The sequence below is a fragment of the Rhinoraja longicauda genome, chromosome 9 (genome assembly GCF_053455715.1).
Source record: "Rhinoraja longicauda isolate Sanriku21f chromosome 9, sRhiLon1.1, whole genome shotgun sequence".
In the NCBI taxonomy this organism is placed as follows: domain Eukaryota; kingdom Metazoa; phylum Chordata; class Chondrichthyes; order Rajiformes; family Arhynchobatidae; genus Rhinoraja; species Rhinoraja longicauda.
In genome coordinates, this window is record NC_135961.1 from 3,629,892 (window position 1) to 3,648,572 (window position 18,681).

At 41.9% G+C, this 18,681-nt stretch overlaps 1 protein-coding gene across 4 annotated transcripts in view; it reads right to left on the minus strand.

The window, feature by feature from the left end:
- arid1b (AT-rich interactive domain 1B) overlaps nt 1-18,681 on the minus strand; it is a 462,315-nt gene that overhangs the window by 349,189 nt on the left and 94,445 nt on the right. For 3 of the 4 annotated variants that reach the window (XM_078404705.1, XM_078404702.1, XM_078404701.1), the window contains exon 3: nt 4,955-5,086. The exons of the other annotated variant lie outside the window; for it this stretch is intronic. In XM_078404705.1, coding sequence (XP_078260831.1) covers nt 4,955-5,086 — 132 coding nt within the window. The remainder of the gene's footprint in view (nt 1-4,954; nt 5,087-18,681) is intronic. 4 annotated transcript variants of the gene reach the window in all.

Sequence of the window (18,681 nt, forward strand, 5' to 3'; positions counted from 1 at the left end):
CCTTTGGCCCAATTTGCCGTGCTGACCAGTTAACCAAAGTGAACCAAAAATGTCACACACGTGACCAGACGTCATCACATAAAGTAATACATTTAAAAATTCTTGTAAGAGATTAATCTTATTTTTTAGATTTAGATATACAGCGTGGAAACAGGCCCTTCGGCCCACCGAGTCCGCGCCGCCCAGCGATCCCCGCACATTAACACTACCCTATACACACTAGGGACAATTTTTGTTCCTACAAACCTGTGCGTCTTTGGAGTGTGGGAGAAAACTGAAGATCTCGGAGAAAACCCACGCAGGTCACGGGGAGAACGTACAAACTCCGTACAGGCGGTGCCCGTAGTCAGGATCGAACCTGAGTCTCTGGCGCTGCATTTGCTGTAAGGCAGCAACTCTACCGCTGCGCCACCGTGCCCTGAGCTAGACCCATTTGAATGCATTTGGTCCTTATCCATCGAAACCATTATTATCCATGTACCTGTTAAAATGGCTTTTAAATGTTGTAATTGTACCCGCCTCAACCACTTTCTCTCGCAGCTCGTTCCATATACCCAACACCTACTGAGTGAAAATGTTGCCCTTCAGATCCCCTTGAAATCTTTTTTCTGCTCACCTTAAATCCTTGCCCTTGTTAATCTAGTAAAAAACATCCACTTCTTATTTTGCTCGCACTCCAACAAATATCTCTACACCCCTTCTAAAATATAGACCTCAGGATTTAGACACAAAATGCTGGAGTAACTCAGCGGGTCAGGCAGCATCTCGGGAGAGAAGGAATGGGTGACGTTTCGCTTTGAGGCCCTTCTTCAGACTGATGATCAATCTGAAGAAGGGCCTCGACCCGAAACGTCACCCATTCCTTCTCTCCCGAGATGCTGCCTGACCCGCTGAGTTACTCCAGCAGCATGCGTCTACCTTCGATTTAAACCAGCATCTGCAGTTTTTTTCCTACTCAGGATTTTATCTGTTACTTCAAAATAATCTAATCAAAATTCTATTGCCATCTTTTTTTTTTAAACTGAAAATTCTGCTTTCTCATTAAACTATGTCCCCACTTTTGGTGATTGGTGTAATCTTGTATTCCTTCTTGTCTCCACTTCAAACTTTATTTTCTAGAGACCTCATGGTCTTCTTATCAATATTCAGCACTTCGCACATCACGTTCTTCATAATTAAACATACTCGCCAATATGGCGTCACCTGTAAATTTTGATGCCCCTTAATGCTTCCAATCCAGCGCCCATCATTATGTAATGATGAACAGCAAGTTCCAAACATTAATTCCAAATGTTATTCTACCTGCTAACTTTAACTAGCACGTGTAACTGCCTTTAACTCCTAGTCTTGGTTTTCTACTTACTATTCAAGGTGCTTCTTTGACCACATTTCCCAAAAACAATCTCCGTCATCTGGAATACACTGACTAAGCAACACATGAAAATCACCACCTCCAAGTCAAATACTAGGTAATTATTTGAGACATCACTAATCTTTCATTGTAGCTTCCTGGAACAGCACAGTAGCAACTTCTTCACCTTCACCGTGCGGCACGGTGGCGCGGCGGTAGAGTTGCTGCCTTACAGCGAATGCAACGCCGGAAACTCAGGTTCGATCCTGACTATGGGCGCCATCTGTACGGAGTTTGTACGTTCTCCCCGTGACCTGCGCGGGTTTTCTCCGAGATCTTCGGTTTCCTCCCACACTCCAAAGACGTACAGGTTTGTGGGTTAATTGACTGGGTAAATGTAAAAATTGTCCCTCGTGTGTGTAGGATAGTGTTAATGTGCGGGGATCGCAGGGCGGCGCGGACCCGGTGGGCCGAAGGGCCTGTTTCCGCACTGTATCTCTAAAATCTAAAAATGTAATAATAATAATAATAATAACTTTATTTATATAGCACTTTTCATGCAATTGAATGCAGCCCAAAGTGCTTTCCACAAAAACAAACACATGTCTAAACAAAGATACAATTTAAAACAGTCAGGGCTCACTCAGGCAGTTAATAGCATACAAAGCACAGATTTATATAAAAATATAAAATGTTAAATTGAAAGTGTACAAGGACAAAGGAAGTAAAATCGATTAAAAGCTTGATTAAAAATAAATGTTTTTCGCCGCCGTTTAAAAATGTCAACTGAGTGTCTCCCAGTACCTTCTTAATTACATTGACAATGTAATTATTTAATAAAGTCACTGGAAATTTATTTTCAAACTGGATGCTTCAATCATATTTCACAAAATAATCTAAATAAAATTTGCTAGAAATTATTTCCTTCTCACTGAAAGTTGTTTACCAATGAGACATTCTGAAAAAAGATACTCTGTAATCATGACCTTTTTCTGTCTGAGTAAACCCAAGCCTTCTACTAAAAAAAGGCTGCAAAAGATCCACAGTACCAAAGTAAACCCAGTATGTTGCTCTTCCACCACAAGTTTAGGAGTAATCATAAGTAGCAGAGGGCTGATTAAAATCATAGGAGGTTTACAGACAAACTTATGGTAAAATAACCCCCTGAATCACCGCAATTGAAAAATATCATACATCCATCCACGTCCAATCTTTCTAACCTTTGAACGGAATGTTTTAGGCTCAAAACCGAAATGGGCTGTCACTTTCTTTCCAGATAGCTCACAAGATCGATGATTCACTTCCACTCCACTTCTCTGGGTTCTCTTGAGACAAATGTAGGAAGAGTACGCTCTTCTCCAGACAGGGCAGGAGGTGCCTGATGTGCAGGGAGGTGGGTAGCTTGAAAGAGAGTCCTCCTTCCACACTTTTTGCTTCATTCCAAACACTCCTTCTCTACTTTTATGTGGTCATGAGACAGGGATTCCCAAGATTCAGTTACAACTTTGCAATTTTTCCAAGGAGGCTTTGAGAACAAATTTAAATCGTTTCCACCTACCATTTGGCTTTGAGCATATTTCTGCTGGTAATCGTTTCCAAATATACTTGCCATAAGTGGCAGCAGACAACAATATTATGGGCATATTTTTCACCAAGATACACTCCAGCAGCTGAGATGTTAAGTTATAGCCTCACCTTTTATGTCCAGTGAAACTAACAATACTTCACAACATAAATTACAAAACACTGCACAGAAGTGAATCGAACTCATAAATTGCAAAGATCATGAGTAGTCTTCTCCGTTTCATCTTTCCTATTATACTGGAAGTGTTGATGAATGTAATTCCCTTAAATGCTTTTTACAGGTAGACACAAAATGCTGGAGTGACTCAGCAGGTCAGGCAGCATCTCTGGAGAGAAGGAATGGGTGACGTTTCGGGTCGAGACATTTCTTCAGACTGAAGAAGGGTCTCAACCCGAAACGTCACCCATTCCTTCTCTCCAGAGATGCTGCCTGACCCGCTGAGTTACTCCAGCATTTTGTGTCTACCTTCGATTTAAACCAGCATCTGCAGTTTCCTACACGAATTGCTTTTTACAGATAGTTAAATAAAAAACTGCAACCTTTAACAAGAAATACCAACTAGCTTTCTTTGAGAACAAGATATTTGTAAAATTATTATTTTGTATATATTTGCTCACATACCAATCCAACAAGTCAGCATAATCACATAAGGTGCTGGAGTAACTCAGTAGGTCATGCCTGGGTTTGTCCTGCCCCCTCCTCTCTTCCAGCTTTCCCCTCCCCACCAGATCTGTCTGAAGAAGGCTTCCGACCAGAAAGGTCACCTATCCATGTTCTCCAGAGATGCTGCCTGACTTGCTGAGTTACTCTAGCACTTTGTGTCTTTACGTTGTAAATCATGCAGTTCCTTGCTTCTACATTCAGAACAATCACTTCCTCATAAAATTCATCAATGTTAAATTTAAATTCTTGGGAAACATCACCAACTCAGACTTTCAATATATGGCTAAAGCGTTCACTATTCATGATGAGGTGCTTTTTAATTCCAATTCTACTGTACATTATATTATAATCAAAAGTAACAAACAAAAAAAAAACTAAACAGCTGTTGGAGTAAATATTCTCGAAAAAATGAAGGGTATAACTAAAAACAAAAATGTAAAACTACTATCTCTCAAAATCAGAAATAACATTATTTTTTTCAAGAAAATAATAAAGCAATGAACATCAGCTTTAAATTCAGCCTAACAATTCTCAAACATTATTACTTGGCCTAATGAAAAGTAAGGCAGACACAAATGAAAAGTAGGAGTCAAATATGATTTCACTGAAATCATCTCATTCTTAAGTCTGAAGTATAGTTTTGTTTCATCTTTACAAGTAAGTAATTAGCCAAACAAGGGGACAGATGGGGCTACTGCATTTGCTGGTAGACTTCAATGTTTAGGATCACATGAAGTGCATCTATTAAACAAATTGATCACCATTAAAAAGTCTTAGATTTTAGAGATACAGCGCGGAAACAGGCCCTTCGGCCCACCGGGTCCGCGCCGCCCAGCGATCCCCACACATTAACACTATCCTATACACACTAGGGACAATTTATACATTTACCCAGTCAATTAACCTACAAACCTGCACGTCTTTGGAGTGTGGGAGGAAACCGAAGATCTCGGAGAAAACCCATGTAGGTCACGGGGAGAACGTACAAACTCCGTACAGACGGCGCCCGTAGTCAGGATCGAACCTGAGTCTCCGGCGCTGCATTCGCTGTAAGGCAGCAACTCTACCACTGCGCCACCGTGACTTAAACAACTGGGAATCAGATGTAACTGGTTTGAAATGTATTAAGAGTAGAAATAAACCAAGGACGACTGACTTGTTATAAAAATAACCCATCACGCACTTAAACACCATTTTCAATTAGACAAATTAGTCTGAGATTCAGTCTAGATATCAATGCTGCCAGCAGTAGGTCAAAAGTAAACAACGCATGTTTTTTTTTCCTGTTAAAATGTGTCGTCCAAGCTGTTGGATTTTCTGGAATCTAATTGCATCAATTAAATAGATATACCTACCTGCTGGGCTGGGTACCTCTGTTGTGCCTGCTGCATGTATGATGACTGCTGTTGCTGCTGTTGATTGTAGTACGGTTGCTGGCCCTGTTGACAGTAACCACTCATGCTCTGCTGACTATAATGTGAGGGCATCTAGCAAAGGAAAGCCAAAATAGAGTTTGATGAGAGAGATGAAATCACCCAGACAGATCTCATGTATGAGCTTTATATAAAGCACTGAAGGTTCAAAAACTTTCATCATGACTTATACTGTTGTAATTCTCATCAGACTGCAAATTAATTTGTTTTACCCATTTCTATAAACCACACTTTTTCTCGTATTTATTCACAAAATGCTGGAGTAACTCAGCAGGTCAGGCAGCATCTCGGGAGAGAAGGAATGGGCGACGTTTCGGGTCGAGACCCTTCTTCAGACTGATGTCAGGGGGGCGGGACAAAGGAAGGATATAGGTGGAGACAGGAAGATAGAGGGAGATCTGGGAAGGGGGAGGGGAAGAGAGGGACAGAGGAACTATCTAAAGTTGGAGAATTTTGTGAATAAATACCTTCGATTTGTACCAGCATCTGCAGTTATTTTCTTACACTTTTTCTTGTACTCCAAGTGACATCAACCCAGAGGAACTATGGAGAATTCTTCTCAAATGTGGCTGCCTTCACGAAATTCATCTCCATTTTATGTCTGCTAAATGGTGGCATGCGACCCATAAACGTTTAGGTTAGCTTACAGAGACATCGTGGAAACAGGTCCTTCGGCCCACCGAGTCCGCTCGACCAACGATCAACCACACAATAGTTCTATCCTACATAACAGGATCAATTTACAGAAGCCAATTTCACCTACAAACCCGCACGTCTTTGGAATGTAGGAGGAAATCAGAGCTTCCCTGAGAAAACCCACTTGGTCACAGGAAGAATGTACAAACTCCGTTCAGGCAGCACCAGCACTCAGGATCAAACTCGGGTATCAGCTACAGCCACTGCACCACTGTGCTGACCATCTGAACTATTGGGTCCATAAAGACCCAATTTCAATGCAGACAAATGTACTGCTATTGATTATTTATGTGCCAAGATTTCCTTCATAGATGTTGCCTGACCTGCTGACTTCCTCCTGCAGTTTGTTTTGTGCAGTTGAAATAAATGGGTCATTTTCAGATTGGCAGTCTTTTGCCAGTGAATTCTCATGAGCCACACTGTGAACTAAGCAGTGAATTATTTCACATTTCCATTTAATTGTTCTGACAGTTATATCCCCACAAAATCCTAAGAGATCGGGTAATTCTGTCCAATCATGATTTGTTATGCTTGTTGTTACACCTCCTTATTAAAAGATTCCTGAATTTTCTTTATACCTTATGCCAAACTGATAATCCTGAAATTCCCTTTACCCTCCTCTTCCTTTCTTAAATAGTTGTGCCCAAACCTCTCCTGCATTCGTGCAGCACCCTCTCCTTCCCCCCCTCCCCTTCCCTCCCCTCTTCCCCCTCCCCCTCCCCTCTTTCCCCTCCCTCCTCCACCCCCTCCCCTCCCCCCCTTCCCCTCTCCCCCACCATCCCCCTCAACCCCCCTCCCTCCCTCTCCCTCCCTCCCTCCCTAGGAGATAGATTTAAACTTTAAAAATATAACACCGATTTCAATGAAACCTCTTCCATTAGCACCAAAGGGACGACGGTGAGTAAGGTGGGCCTAAAATTGTCACGCTATCGTGTACTGTTTTGGCTGTAGTTCAGGAACAAACAAACAAACAAGAGTTTTAGTATATAGATCGATTCTCGAGTCTGAAACCATCCAGGAACTGGGAGCCTACTCGAATATACAAAATTCTGAACTATCAGTCTGAGGTGTTGGTGCAGGTATTTCATTGAGAACAATGGCAATTAGCTCGCGAGAATTTGTCAACTTTCTGGTTCCATTAATTTCTCCGTCAAATTTACTTTTTCCTGACTCACCAGAACCATAGTTTCTGGCTATGCTTATGTATCTTCTACTCTGAAAACAGAGACAGAATTATTTAAAGCCTCGGTCATTTCCTTATTTCTGATTAGTCTGTCTTACCTTCACTTGTAAGGGACCCACAGTTACCTTTATTACTTGTTTTAGTTTTACATACTATAAAAACTCTGCCAATGTACTCAAATTGTCCATTATTTTCCCAATATCAAAATTCCTGAAATACTACGGCTTAATGCACACTATCGCAACATTATAAGCCTTTTCTTTTCATGTAATACGTAACCTCTTTGGTCAGCCAAAGATCGATCCCTTCTACCATGGAGTTTTTGTTTTTTTCCACTGGAATAACTAATGTTTGAGAATATTTCCTCACATATGTGCCATTCATACCTTTAAACTAGTGTTTTAAAACTGGTTTGTCTATTTACTTAGCTTTCAGTTTAAAACTCTAGTTTTGGCATTTATTGCCTAAACCAAAAGAAAAATAATTTTGCATTTAATTTTACTGAAAGCTTTATTTTGACCTAATTGTTCATGACATTTGCTTGCATCTCGCGGAGTCAAGGGGAGATTCACATTCTTGCAGTTTCCCTGGGGTTTTACTGGAAATCTGCCTGCTAAACCTGCACCTCTATTCTGCGACTGTATTCATCTATATACTAAAACTCTCGTTTGTTTGTTCCTGAATTACAGCCAATAAGGTACACGATAGCGCACCAATTTTAGGCCCACCTTATTCACGGTGCTAATGGAAGAAGTTTCATTGAAATTGGTGTTATTTTTTTAAAGTTATTCCCATTTTAAAGTTTAAATCTATCTCCTAGGGAGGGAAGGGGGAGAGAAGGAGGGAGGGAGGGGGGTGGAGAGATGGGGGGGGAGGGAAGGGGATGGAGGGAGGATAAGGGTAGGTTGAGGGGGATGGAGTGGGGGGGGGAGCGGGACAGGCAGCATCTCTGGAGAAAAAGAATGGGTGGTTTCGGGTTGAGATCCTTCTTCAGACTGAGAGTCAGGGGAGAGGGTGACAAAGAGATATAGAAACATAGAAAATAGGTGCAGGAGGAGGCCATTCATACCTTCGAGCCAGCACCACCATTCATGGCTGATCATCCACAATCAGTAACCTGTGCCCAACTTTTCCCATATCCCTTGATTCCACTAGCCCCCAGAGCTCTATTTAACTCACTCTTAAATTCATCCAGTGATTTGGCCTCCACTGCCCTTGTGGCAGAAATTCCACAAATTCACAAATATGGAAGGCTAAGTTGTGAAAACAAGACATCAAAGGGGACAAAGTCAAGGAAAATGTAGAATAGATCATTGTTAGCTAGGGGAAGGTGACAACGAAGCATACAAAGATAAAATGGAATTCGGAAGACAGTCGGACTGGTCGGAGAACTAGGGTGGGGGAGGGATGGAGAGAGAGGGAAAGCAAGGGTTACTTGAAGTTAGAGAAGTCAAAACCCATACCGCTGGGTTGTAAGCTGCCCAAGCAAAATATAAGGAGCTGTTCCTCCAATTTGCGTTGGGCCTCACTCTGACAGTGGAGAAGGCCCAGGACAGAAAGGTCAGCATGGGAATGGGAGGGGAGTTGAAGTGTTTCGCAAACAGGAGATCATGTAGGTTTAGATGGACCGAGTGTAGGTGTTCAAACACCAAGCCTGCCCTCTGTCTCGACTTTGTCTTTTAATAATTCTTGATGACATTCACTACCTGCAGGTGTGTATCTCTGTGTTAATATGATTAAAATATGCTATTATTAACATAGAAATAAAATGAATACTACACTATAGTCCAATTCTTGAAAACACTTTCAGTTCATGTTTTAGAAGCATGAAAACAACAAATGTGATTAAATCCCTACAACTCAAATATTAGAAAATGTAACCTTCCCAAGATATTAACCTAATTTTTGGTGGAAATTGTTTTCCTCAACTACACACCATTTTCTAATCGAGAGAGCTAGATGCCAGCACATTTTAAAGTTATTCATATTTTAAAGTTTAAATCTATCTCCTATGGAGGGAGGGATGGAGGGGGAGAGGGGGGGGAGGAGGGGGGGAGGGGGGGGAGGAGGGAGGGAGGGGGAGGGGAGGGGGAAGGAGGGGGAGGAGGGAGGGAGGGAGAGGGAGGGGAGGGAGGGAGGGGAGGGAGAGGGAGGAAGGGGGGGAGGAGAGGAGGAGAGGGTGCTGCACCAATGCAGGAGAGGTTTGGACCCAACGGGTCCACTTGGTCTAGTTTAACAATAATCCTCGGTTGCAAAAGTCCAACCCTGTTGCCTACCAAATAATGAAGAGCAAATTACAAAAAATATTGAACGACCCAAATTCTTTGGGTCACAAAGCTCTTTAAATTAAATGAACATATTTTCTAACATAAACATTACTTTTCCTCACGATGTTTAAAGTTATCACTATAGGAGCAAACCAGTGTGTATGTTATTTATAGAAGATACTGAAAAGATAAATGAAAACAATGCAAGACCAAATTCAGAGGAGCAAAATCTGCTATGTTTAACTCCAAAAACCTACCCCAGCAAAATTATCATCTAAATCAAGTATTCTTGAGGGTTCACAGAAGGGTTAAACATTTTTTTCTGGATCCTATTTCTCTTCAATATAGCAAAAGGCCAATCAATTATGTTATCCCCAATTCTAACCTTCAAGCGTTTACCAGATAATGAGGTTTATGTTTCACCAGTGTATCAGTCACACCTTGTCTGGGAGTTTTAATTTTAAAGTGCCCTTCCTGGGCATTAAAAACACGCAACTTTTATCGCATATGCATTCTACAATTAAAAAAATTCTAGCTTTTGAACCTTATCTATTAATGATGTATTGTGTTACCTTTTACAATTTCATGGCTGCAGTATTAAAGAATGAACAAACCTGAAGCTGGAGAAATCTACAAGCAGTGTTTTAGAAAAATTAACATCAAATACTACCAAACATAATCGGGTTTCGACCCAAAACGTCACCTATTTCTTTTCTCCAGAGATCTTTTTGTGTCAATCTTCAGTTTAAACCAGCATCTGCAGTTCCTTCCTATACAACTGATCTTATTAAACACATCCCTCTTACTTTAAAGACCATTCCAAAAATTATCCATACACCAGCTTTTCATTTACAGTGCGGCACGCTTAAGATTTAATTTAATCAACTTGCACTCATCGAAGCAACTCGTGGACCAAGGCATTCCAAAGTGGCATTATCAAAGAAGTAAATCATCTTTATAGATAAGGCAGTCACCAAAATGGTACATAATTTAGGAATAAGCATAATTTAGGTGAATAAGCTGATCATTATTTGTGTAGGAAGGAACTGCAGATGCTGGTTTAAATCAAAGGTGAACACAAAATGCTGGAGGAACAGTGGGAGAGGCAGCAACTCTGGAGAGAAGGAATGCATCCAGAGATGCTGCCTGTCCCGTTTATTCCAGCATTTTGTGGCTATCTGATCATTATTTAACTTGCAATGCTTTATTGCTATCAAATCACTCCATGCTAGTTCAGAGAAGGGGAGAATACAGACACTCTTGAAGTTGCCTATTTTGTGCTTTTATATTCTTGTCATTCTGGTTGTAAGCAATATGCAGCCAAAAGACATTTGAAACTTCAAGGTGTTAAATTATTTTAAAAAAAGGCTTTGTTGCCACGGGGTTTACACAGTGAATGTTCCGTGAGTGAGTAATGAGCAGCAACCAAAATAGAACCATCCTTTACTGGCTGCAATGGTAGCTTTGAAACACATCATTTCTCGTCAATTCTCATTAACCCAGATGCCCTCCTAGCCACTCTTCTTTCAGTCTTCCAAAGTGCTCTAGTTTGTCTTATCGTGTTTACTTTTGACAACCAGTTGTTGAATACAAGCACAAAAGATGAAGGTCAATCTGCACACATTAATGAGGGTCCTTGTTACAATGCTGGTATTTCCTCACCGTGGAGAGCTCCACAAATGCTTAAGTGCCTGTCTTAATGCAAGCACAATGGAGCTGACCAGAGGAGTAAAAGAAAACTAAAGCATCCTGCCCTTTCTTTCAGAATGTCACCAGTCAGCTGTGAAAGTCATAAAACACATTGCTGTTGAAAAATATAATAGAATACACCCGAAGCCAGTCTGCTAGCAAAACTAAAGTTGCATCATCCCACGTTTAGCTTAGTTTGGAGCAAAGGTAATAGAGCAGAGCAAGATAGGCCACTCGACCCTAAAAACCGTAGTATGTCTTGGCGCCATTTTAGTAGGCAGAAACTTGCAGAAACATTTTAAAAGAAAAATAGCAAAAATCTGTGAATTGAGAGATGAGATACATTCTGCATTTTAATGGTATCATCACACATACTGTACCCCCAAAACACTAATTACACTATGAGAGGTATAACGAACGGCGGGTTTTGCCTACTAAAATAGCTCCTTTGCATATTACACTTCAGTACAGGTGATTTTGATGGAGTGGTCTAACTCTATTATCTTTGGTTTGGAGATACAGCTCAGAAACAGGCCCTTCGGCCCACAGAGTCCACACCGACCAGCGATCCCCGCACACTAACACTATCCCTCACACTAGGAACAATTTTACATTTACACAAAGCCAATTTACCAACAAACCTGTACGTCTTTGGAGTGTGGGTGGAAACCGGAGCACCCGGAGAAAACCCAGGCAGGTCACGGGGAGAATGTACAAACTCCGTACAGACGGCACCCGTAGTCTGGGTCGAACTGGGGTCTATGGCACTGTAAGGCAGCAACTCTACCGCTACGTCACTGTGCCGCCATAAGTATTTAACACCATGTCAGAATTAACATTTCTTAATGCAAGTCTACAATCATAGAACATAGGGAGTGGTACAGCCCACAATGTCCATGCCAAACACGAGTTAAACTAATCTCCTCTGCCTGAACGTGATCCATATCCCTCCATCCCCTGCATGTCTGTGTGCCTATCTAAATGTCTCCGAATGCCACTATTGTGTCTGTCTCCAGTGTGCCGTGATCACCCCTGGCAGCGCGTTCCAGGCATCACACCACTCGCTGGGTAAAAGATTTGTTTTACACATCTCATTTAAACTTTGCCCCTCTCATCTTATAGTTATACCCTCTTGTCTTTGATATTTTCACCCAGGGGGAAAATGTTCTGACTGTCTACCCTCTTAGTGCTTATCAACTTTGATATATTCAATCAGGCATCCCCTCAGCCTCTAACACCCCTGAGAAAACAATCCATGTTTGTCCAACTTCTCCTTATGCTAATACTCTCTAACCCAGGCATACAAGCAAAGCGAGCAGAATGCACAATTTAAAAAAATCATGGAAAAACGTGATAATAATTTACGACAGGAATGTACAAAAATAAACTGGAATTTACGACAGGAATGTACAAAAATAAACTAACAGCATAAACAACTGTATTCTCTGTGTAGACAGACACAAAATGCTGGAATAACTCAGCGGGTCAGGCAGTATCTCTGGAGAGAAGGAATGGGTGACGTTTCAGGTCAAGACCCTTCTTCAGATCGGTCTGAAGAAGGGCCTCGACCCAAATGTCATCCATTCCTTCTCTCCGGAGATTCTGCCTGTCCCGCTGAGTTACTCCAGCATTTTGTGTCTATCTTCGGTGTAAACCAGCATCTGCCGTTCCTTGTTACACGTTTTGTATTCTCTGTGTGATCATTTGAAGACTTATGTAGGAAAGAAATACGTGAGTCTTTGAAGGTTAGAATAAGTGAAGAGTCTCCGGCATGTATTAACAAAACCTTTATATTTTAACCACTTGGAGGGAATATCTTTACAAACTTGGAAATGCACATGCAAAGATCCTTCCCTGGCAAAGCAATGCTAAACAGAACAAAATATTACACTGTGATTGAATACAACTATATAAACTGCACGCAAGGTGACTATGTACACAAGATCACTCATACCAGTTTCCTTTTAATGCACTAAAGTATTGCACCTCAGGAGGAATTCAGCAGGTTGATTTATTAAAAGGCAGAACTTGCATTTGTCTAATATCTTTAACAACTCAGTAGGGCGGTCACAGTGGCACAGCGGTAGATTTGCTGCCTTACAGCGAATGCAGCGCCGGAGACTCGGGTTCGATCCTGACTACGGGTGCTGTACTGTACGGAGTTTGTACGTTCTCCCCGTGACCTGCGTGGGTTTTCTCCGAGATCTTCGGTTTCCTCCCACACTCCAAAGGCGTACAGGTTTGTAGGTTAATTGGCTGGGCAAAAAATGTAAAAGAAAATTGTCCCTAGTGGGTGTAGGATAGTGTTAATGTGCGGGGATCGCTGGGCGGCGCGGCCCTGGTGGGCCGAGGGGCCTGTTTCTGCGCTGTATCTCTAAATCTAAAAAATCTACATTGTGAAGTGTTAGAGCCAATTAAATGCAGTTCTTGAGAGATATGGCAGATAATTTATGTTTCAGAGGGTCAAATATACGTCTTCATTGACAATGATTAAGGAATGCACATTAACTGGCGATAACTATCCTGAACGTCTCTGAAACAGAATCACGGAATCTTTAGATCTCCCAAGACATGGCCTTGGTTTAACATCACAACAGGACCGCACTCCCTCAGCAAATGCATTGAGAACATCCGACAAGTTTGTGCTCAAGCCTTCAGGATTCAAACTCCTGACTCAAAAGGCATGCAATGTTTGTGCGTGCAATTATAGGAAATTCACCAAGAGCCAAACATTTTCAACAAGTATGCTATGCTTCAGTGATTTCACAACATCTCTACACATTACTGTGCGGCATTCCAGGTACTACCTCAAGAGAGCGCAGCTGCAAGATGTCATCTATAAATGATAATAGGGATTGGCAGCCACCATATCTGCGTTAATGGTGCACAAACCTGGGCCATCTTTCCTTTGCTCGTGGCCCCTGACGGATGAATGAATAAATCAAGCTAATTTCCATTTATGTTTTGTTGGTACACATTGAAGCTGGCTCATCTTTACTGAATCCACTCTCACATGAAGGTTCAACAGGCGTAAGATAATTATTCAGGCATATTAACAACACAAAATAAAGGCAATTCTGTTAACATTTTTGGGAGGATTAAAGAAAATATATAAATGGATGTTTGGAACACACTAGATAGTCCAACTATCGCTAGTTACTAACTAGTAAGATAGTCCAACAAGGCAATGTTAACTTCACTTGATCTCAATTCAACATTAATTTCAACAGGCACTATTTTAATAGGCACTGAATTGTAACATTCACTAACATATGAAACTATGATCGAGAACCAAAAAAAAACAAATTTTCAGCATTCCACTAAAGTCAATTACATAAACCTTAAATTTACAAAGAGGAAGTAATTAAAAGCATTCTCCACATAAAGGTGAAAATAAACAGGAACTATCAGGAACAAACAAATTTCTGTGGCTCGGCAAAAAGAAATTATTTCCATTACATGTAATAGTTCCTGAAACATTAAACGGTATGAAATGTATTAGTATGGTTTCTGCCGTTGGACATACACCGATCAGCCAAAACATTATGACCGCTGACAGGTAAAGCGAACAACATTGATTATCTTGTTACAATGGCACCTGTCAAGGGGTGGGATATATTAGGCAGCAAGTGAACAGTCAGTTCTTGAAGTTGATGTGTTGGATGCAGGAGAAATGGGCAGGAATAAAGACCTGAGCGACTTTGACAAGAGCCAAATTGTTATGGCCAGACAATTGGGTCAGAGCATCTCTGAAACGGCAAGGCTTGTGGGGTGCTCCCGGTCAGCAGTGGCGAGTACCGACCGACAGTGGTCCGAGGAGGGACAAACCACAAACCGGCGCAGGGTGTTGGGCGCCCAAGGCTCATTGATGAGCGAGGGCAACGAAGGCTATCCCGTCTGGTCCGAACCGACAGAAGGTCGACAGTGGCACAAGTCACAGAAAATGTTAATGGTGGTCACGGGAGGAATGTGTCACAATACACAGTGCATCGCACCCTGCTGCGTATGGGGCTGCACACGGAGGACCAACAGCATATTCGCAGGTGGTCATAATGTTTTGGCTCATCACGTCATAATGTGTTGGCTTCACTATTGCAACTCTTGGTTAATGGTATTGAACCATGCCTGTCCTATGCCCAGGTGGAAAAGCAGGCAGCACAACTGCAATTTCACTAACATCCCTTACAATGGAAGCACGTTGTTTCTACCAGGTTTTTATTTATACAGAATGGTTAAACACTACAATGCATTTCAATTTACTGTAAAACAAATTCTGTTTTCTCTCCCCTTGGGAAGTTTTATACTGCATTTCATGCAATCTCTTATCACTTGTCAATTGGTTTTACAGTGGGAAATTGAAACACAAGGCGTTTCAGTCACCAAACATTCTGAAGCCATGCCTGGAGATTTCACTTTAGTTTAGAGATACAGCGCAGAAACAGGCACTTCGGCCCGCCGGGTCCACGCCGACCAGCGATCCCCGCAAATTAACACCATCCTACACCCAATAGGAACAATTTTGTTTACATTTACCAAGCCAATTAACCTGCAAACCTTTGGAGTGTGGGAGGAAACCGAAGATCTCGGAGAAAACCCACGCAGGTCACGGGGAGAACGTACAAACTCCGTACAGACAGCACCAGTAGTCGGGATGGAACCCGGGTCTCCGGCGCTGCATTTGCTGTAAGGCAGCAACTCTACCGCTGCGACACCCTTTGTGGTGGTCATTTCTTTTAGTGAAGTCTAATTCAAAAAAACAATGGAGCCAGCGCCAAATTTTAAGCACAATTTACATGCAATACCAAGAGACGTTTCGATCTTTTGCACTCGTAATCTTTTTTGTGTTTAAAGAACATATAGATCTTTTTTTTAATGAAACATTATTCAGGCGCCAGACGGAAGAGGCTCCGCCCGAGCCGACTGCCTGCCCCTTTTCCGGGGTTACGTCCGTGCCCGGGTGGGGTTAGAGAGGGACCACGCGCTGTCCACAGGCACCCTGGGGGATTTCTGGGACCGCTGGGCACCGCGGGGAGTGGAATGCATCCTCGACAAGGAGTGTAAGATAGTTGTATAATAGTTTATTGTTTGTCTTGTATTAGGGTGGTGGGCTCTGTTTTGGTTTTATTGTATTGCATATATTATTTTAATATTTGAATAAATATTTTTGATTTTTAAAAAAAATGTCCAGCAGCGGAAGGACCCTAGACTGTGGTCCTCCCCCACAGTGCCTTGGCGTTGGTTGCACCAAATAGTCCTGCAGTCTGGAATGGGCTAGTCAGCAACATTCCCTGATGGGCATCTCGCTCTGAAGGGGTGCCAACAAGTTTCGGGCAGACCTAAGAATGTCTTTTTCACCATGCACCCTGACTGAATGAGTCACAACTGAGAATTTAGGTGATTCACGCTTATATTTAAATGCCTTTGAGGAAGCCCAGACCAGATGGAAACACTTGTGCAAAAACCTTTGAAATTTCAATTTGCCGATTACTTTATCCAAATACAACCAGGAAAAAGAAAAGTATAGCGTTTAAATTAATTTTCTGTCATTTAAAATCGCGGTGCACATTGGTGGCAAACAATTGTTTCAAATATGTTCAAATATGAGGGATATGGACCAAGCGCAGGCAGGTGGGACTAGTGTAGCTGGGACATGGTGGTGTGGGCAAGTTGGGCTGAAGAACCTGTTTCCACACTGTATGACGATGACTACGGAAAACTCTTTCATACAAGGGCCAGCAATAATAATTTCTATTTGTGGGATATCTTTTCAAACGTTTGTCAAAAATATGCTGTGAACAACCATTCATCTGAAATGTTCTAAAACTATAATTGCAAACATTTAATTAAAAAAATAAAAGTTTTTTAAATTTTCAACCACAGATGCTCCCCGGCCCACGATGCTTCGACTTGCGATGGTGCAAACGGCAGCGAGCCTTAGCGAGCCGCAGCAACCCGTAGTGAGCCGCAGCTCGCTTGCGGCCACGTGATCAGGCGCATTAAATGCATTTCGACGTAGGATATTTTCGGTTTCCGATGGGTTTCTCGGAATGGAGCCCCACCGAAGCTGAGGACCACCTGTATCTGATTTGTAAATGTCCTGATGAACGTGCAGCAATTTACCATTCTTAAATAGAAAGAAATAGTTTGGAAAACAATTTTTAGAAACTTACATTACTATGCCATCAGATTGCGCTGGTTCGTGGTAATTTTTTTGTTTGGTTTCCAGTGAATTTGGCTACAATTTACGCATAAAACATGGGATACACTGAACAGATAAATAAATATGACAGTTTAAGTAGATTTTAGATTTTTTAGATTTAGAGATACAGTGCAGAAACAGGCCATTCGGCCCACCGGGTCCGCGCCGCCCAGCGATCCCTGCACATTAACACTATCCTACACCCACTAGGGACAATTTTTACATTTACCCAGCCAATTAACCTACAAACCTGTACGTCTTTGGAGTGTGGGAGGAAACCGAAGATCTAGGAGAAATCCCACGCAGGTCACGGGGAGAACGCACAAACTCCGTACAGACGACGCCCGTAGTCAGGATCGAACCTGAGTCTCGGCGCTGCATTCGCTGTAAGGCAGCAACTCTACCGCTGCGCCACCGTGCAGTCAGTTTAGAAGTTATGATCACAAAAATAACATCATGGTTAAGATCCAGACTGAATTACAGAAAATAATGATTGAAGTGAAGAGCAAATTAAGAGGAAAAAAAATTAGGGTTGAACTACAGAATGTAAACTGAACCATGGGATTTCTTTAATGGGGTGAGGAATGGAATTCAATAAAATATATTCCGTTATAAGCAAAAAGCTGCAAGCAATTACTGGAAGGATTGTGGTTGCATTAAAAAAAAATCAAGATGAAAAGCCAAACCAAAAAGACAGCATGAAAGAAGTTACCAAAAAATAAGGCAAAAAGAAATTACAAGACAAATTACAAGGCAAATTGACAAGAAATATAGTATAAGAAAATAACTGCAGATGCTGGTACAAATCGAAGGTATTTATTTCACAAAATGCTGGAGTAACTCAGCAGATCAGGCAGCATCTCAGGAGAGAAGGAATGGGTGACGTTTCGGGTCGAGACCCTTCTTCAGACTGATGTCAGGGGGGCGGGACAAAGGAAGGATATAGGTGGAGACAGGAAGATAGAGGGAGATCTGGGAAGGGGGAGGGGAAGGGAGGGACAGAGGAACTATCTAAAGTTGGAGAAGTCGATGTTCATACCGCTGGGCTGCAAGCTGCCCAGGCGAAATATGAGGTGCTGTTCCTCCAATTTCCGGTGGGCCTCACTATGGCACTGGAGGAGGCCCATGACAGAAAGGTCAGACTGGGAATGGGAAGGGGAGTTGAAATGCTCGGCCACCGGGAGATCAGTTTGGTCAATGCGGACCGAGCGCAGGTGTTCAGCGAAGCGATCGCCGAGCCTGCGCTTGGTTTCGCCGATGTAAATAAGTTGACATCTAGAGCAGCGGATGCAATAGGTGAGGTTGGAGGAGGTGCAGGTGAACCTTTGAACCTGGAAAGACTGTCAAGAAATATATATTGAATTGAATTGAACTGAATTTAATTCATTTTATTAGCCAAGTATGTATACATACAAGGAATTTGCCTTGGAGCAAATATAGAGTTGATTAGTAACGACAGGGAAATGATAAAGAATTTAAATAATAAATATATATTTTTTAAAAGATTAAAACATAACCCGGATCCTAACACGAACTGGTAAGAGAAAGATAATTGACAAACTGCCAAAGTTTCCTATCTTCAGATGCCAAGCAGGGAAGAGAATTAAGTGAAACA